This window comes from Musa acuminata, chromosome BXJ1-6 (assembly GCF_036884655.1).
Source record: "Musa acuminata AAA Group cultivar baxijiao chromosome BXJ1-6, Cavendish_Baxijiao_AAA, whole genome shotgun sequence".
NCBI lineage: Eukaryota > Viridiplantae > Streptophyta > Magnoliopsida > Zingiberales > Musaceae > Musa > Musa acuminata.
The window spans coordinates 37,190,594-37,195,000 of record NC_088332.1 but is presented as its reverse complement, the minus strand read 5'-3'; the positions used below and the strand labels follow the sequence as shown (position 1 = coordinate 37,195,000).

Sequence of the window (4,407 nt, the reverse complement as noted above, 5' to 3'; positions counted from 1 at the left end):
GTTATATCTATTAGGAACAAGTCGGCAATAAAAGGAGGGGGGGTGGATTAGTATTTTCATAAAAATTATGTCGATTCAAAAATCTCATTCGGTAAAATCGCATCGAAAAAACGTTTAAACTTAAAACATTTACAAAAGTTATAATAAGCAAATAAAACAGTTGTAAAATAAGTAAATAAGAAACATACCAATTTTATAGTGAAAATATAGGATTTAGCTTCTACCAAGAATTGAGATTTTTTTAGCTTTGCAAGAATCTTAAAACATGGAGTGGAAATATAGGATTTAACTTTGCGAGAATCTTAAAACATGGAGTGGAAATATTAATCCCTAATGTAAATATTAATCCTTATTCATCAAAAATTTAAATTTAATTAGGATTCATCCAAGTAATTTGAATATAATTGAAACTCCGTAAAATATTTATCAAACCCTATCAGATACCAATTTCCTAACTCAATAACTATTTATGATTTAAATATAATTAAGATTCCTAAAAAATACTTACGAAATCCTAACATATACCAATTTCCTCACTCGATAATTATTTGTCTAACATGGCAAACAGATTTATGAATGAAATTGGCATCCCTTAAAAGAGAAAGATCATCATGAATTCTATTCAATAGAGATGTAGTCATGTCATGAACATAATTGACGTATTCATGGTGATCGCATGTGGTGTAGTCTTGGTATTTATATGTACACATCGTATAATTCGATGAATCATATTGTAATTACTCCGAGATGATACATGTCGATTTCTTGAACAGAAATATGTAATTAAATGCTAGAATGTGCAATATAAGACTGCAAAATGTTGTGTTAGTGTCTCGTCCTTGTCCCCAAATGATTTGACTGATCTTACGAAACTATAGCCATCTGTTATTTTTGAACATTTTATTCACGAGAATCGTAGCATATGAGAGAGAAAGAGATGAAATAAAAGGAGAATTAATGGCGTATTTGTACTTGTATGAGACTTGTTGTTGAGTTCAAACTTATGTTTGATTCGCCACATGAGAAATCGGATCAATTATATTAAACCCCAAGGATATTATTTATTATTTTAATAGAATATTTATACCACAGAAATTTCCAAGTAATAATGTCCATGAGATTGAGGAATCTTTTTTTTTGTTTTTTATACTTAAATATATATTATTTACTATTTGATTATAAATCCAACTTATGATGATACTGTTAACAGTTTCTATGTGGGAAGATTGGCGTATTCACTGTAGACTTGTTATATTCTTTTTTTTTTATTTTCATAAAACGGCCTTTTTCCCTTTTATTTTTGGTACTTGAATATTTCTTATTATTATTTAATTATGAATAATAATAATACTACTTTATTCTACCTGCAGCATAATTTCTTATTTATTTTAATATTTCTTCATAGGATTTCTTATTTCATAAATACAGCTGGAAGGTACATTAAGTCCGTCCGTCCTTTTGCAAGTTTTCACATGAAGAAGAAAACGAATCAAGTCAATCATGTCGTCGTCCTCAGACTTCACTCTCTCGTCACTCTCCACCATCTTCTGCTTGTGTTCCTCTACCTCATTTGCAGCTCAGGCGTTCATAGCCTAAATAAATGCCTCAGCTAAACTTGTTATTCACCATGAGTTGCCACAACGTGCCTCACATCGTATACATCCTGGAATGAATCCTAATCAATGCCTCATTAAATGTTGGAATTTGAGCTGCTACTTTGCCCCCAAACTTGTGATGCGTGGTGCTCCTGCAGAGGACGGGAACGGCTGATGAGCTGCTGCTTCCTCGGTTGCGTTACGTGGAAGGCTTGCATGGGTCATCCCCGGTGTCGAAGCATATACGTGCAGTGATCCACCACTGATCACCTGAGTGCGACCCAAGACCAAGTCTTTCCTTCATATATATTAAGTCGCCATACTGTTCGACACTTGTCCAAGCACTACATAACACGCACAGAGAATTAACCCACCAGAGAGAGAGTGAGAGAGAGATGGGGAATTGCCAAGCGGCGGAGGCGACGACGGTGGTGATCCAACACCCGGGAGGAAGGGTGGAGAGGGCGTACTGGTCCTTGAGCGCGAGCCAAGTCATGGCTTCCAACCCCGGCCACTACGTCGCCGCGGTCATCGTGGTCACCGCTCCCCCCTACGCCACCTCCGCCACCGCCCGCGGTGGCGACGCTCCCCTGAAGCACCTTAAGCTGCTTCGCCCCGACGATACTCTCCACATCGGCCGCGTCTACCGCCTCGTCAGCTTCGAAGGCAAGTCGCTAAAGTCCTACTTCCCTTTCCTCCGTTTCCTTGCTCTTGGTTGTGAGCGTCGGAGGCGTGTGCAGAGGTGGTGAGGGAGTTCGCGTCGAAGAAGCACGTGAAGTTGGGCCGTCTGCTTGTCAAACAGAAAGAAAAGCACCGGCCCAGATGCGAAAGAGGCGGCGACGGGGGCGCCTCCATTGCCATCGCTGCCTCGGGCCAGCCAGGTAGTGGTCGTGGTGGTGACGGTGGCATTGAACTCGAGTCGGAGACTCCACCGGCGACGGTATGTGGATTTCTGCAGTATCTTCTTGTCGTAATTCATCTACGGCGATCGACCGGATACATATGAAAGGAATTAAGTCTTATATGTTCCTCGATGTTCTCGTTTGTCATAGGAACAGGAAGCGGAGCCACTTGTGGACGCCGAGTTGCAGGATGCGGCTGTCGGGAGCACCAAAGCAAAGATAGCACGCCATGGGCAGTGGAAGCCAACCTTGCAGAGCATTGCCGAGGTCGCAATTAGCTGAAGTACTCATCCTCGCACTTCAATCCTAGCTCTAAGTCCGAGTAAGTATATACACAAATAGTTTCTGTTTTCGATTGATGATGATGATCATCGCGAGGTATTGGGTGTGGAAGAAGAACATGTGATCTATTTTCTTGTATTGTCCGCAAACCAAAAAAAAAAAAAGCAAGTCAAGTGGCGTTGGCATTGAATGATATGACAGAATAGGTTCATCAGAGTTTGGCCAGCAGAGTAGGATTGGTGAGGGATGTCTCCGTCACTGCAGCAGCACCTTTATGCTTGTCATTTTCCTGGAGGGGAGATCATTCGAGCTGGAATGGGAGGTGGAAAGGTCGTGGTCCATCTCCCCTGGTTGAAGTGAAAGGGAAAGAGCTCATGGCCTGCTCCGAAAAGGAGGACGCATTTAACTCGAACACCTGACACTGAGATAGATGCCTTGATTTTGACCATGAGAGCTCCTTTCTTCCAGCTGTGTCTGTATGCGTTGACGTCGTCGGTATAAACGCTCCAGCATGCAGTTTTTGGAGGAAAACCTTCGAGGGAATTTTTTTTTTTTTTTTGAAATTAAATGGACGAATTCTCGAAAAAGAAATTATAATTTTTTTTAAAAGTTAATTTTCGAGAAAAAGGTATCGGTCTTTCTTAAACCTTTTTTTAAATCTTTTTTATATGGACTAATTCATAAGTTAAATTGATCTAGTTATAATATTTTTAGTATTTTCAACAATACTAAGAAATCATTGCAACTTTGTGTTTTTACACTATTTTATATTATTTTTTGATATTATTAAAAAATATTATAACATAGTGCAAAATACTAGAATGCAGTAATTTTTTTTATATTGTGTCATGGTGTCTTTTTGGTATTGATGAAAATATTATAACATAATATATAAATATTTAACTTGATCTGCACATCGTATGATCAGCACATAGGAAAATAAAGGGAAAATCAAGTGCATTTTAGGTACTAAGAAAATATTATTAAAGAATTTAAAAATAATTTTAAAAAAAGAACTTTTGAAAATACCGTGGAGGTATCTTTTCTATATCTTCTTAATGGAATTCTCCTTTTTGTCATGATTTTAAAAATATTCACCATCAGAGTAGTGCGGATTATACCTTATGGATCAATCCATAAACTAAATCAGTTTAATTTCTAAATTACAACATATTTGAGTAGGCTTATAATATTTTAAAAAGCATTATAAGCTTGATAAAAAAAATAATGTAATTGACATAGAAATCTTATTTTTATTCATAAAATAATAAAGATATCTATTTGAAACTTCATTTTCGTATATGAGCTGTTTCTATTGAATGTTGAGTCTATTTGTCTCGATTATATCAATACAGTTCTTTATTACATGTGGTTTTAACTAATAGAATTTAAAAAAATATAAAATTAATAAATATTTTAAAATTTGTAGAATAAGTGTCCCAATAGAATAAGAAATTTTAATGGAAAAAAAGACGTCAAGTAATTAAGGTTTGGATCTTTTATAAATTTCCTAAATATCTTTAGATTTTGATGAGGGGAGAGGAAGATGTGAGAAATATTTTTGGTGCTCTTGAGTTTCTCCCTAAAGTATTTAGAGAGATCGAGAGAAAATATATAAATTTTTCAAG

General features: G+C 36.7%; 1 protein-coding gene across 2 annotated transcripts; it reads left to right on the top strand.

The window, feature by feature from the left end:
• Positions 1–1,942: 1,942 nt before the first annotated feature.
• On the top strand, positions 1,943–3,575 carry LOC135677804 (uncharacterized). Of its 2 annotated transcripts, none has more exons than XM_065190209.1 (3): positions 1,943–2,261; positions 2,336–2,535; positions 2,654–3,575. In XM_065190209.1, exons 1-3 carry the CDS (start codon positions 1,991–1,993, stop codon positions 2,777–2,779), a joined length of 597 nt encoding a protein of 198 aa, XP_065046281.1. In that variant the 5' UTR covers positions 1,943–1,990; the 3' UTR covers positions 2,780–3,575. The 2 variants fall into 2 exon arrangements, with proteins under 2 accessions (XP_065046281.1, XP_065046280.1); XM_065190208.1 differs by having other exon boundaries at positions 2,648–3,574.
• The last annotated feature ends 832 nt before the right edge of the window (positions 3,576–4,407 follow it).

Excerpts from the sequence above, each read along its gene's own strand:
- LOC135677804 (XM_065190208.1), top strand. The coding sequence starts at position 1,991 with ATGGGGAATTGCCAAGCGGCGGAGGCGACGACGGTGGTGATCCAACAC. Across the intron at positions 2,262-2,335 it reads CCGCCTCGTCAGCTTCGAAG|AGGTGGTGAGGGAGTTCGCG; the intron begins GCAAGTCGCTAA and ends AGGCGTGTGCAG. Across the intron at positions 2,536-2,647 it reads CGGAGACTCCACCGGCGACG|GAACAGGAAGCGGAGCCACT; the intron begins GTATGTGGATTT and ends CGTTTGTCATAG.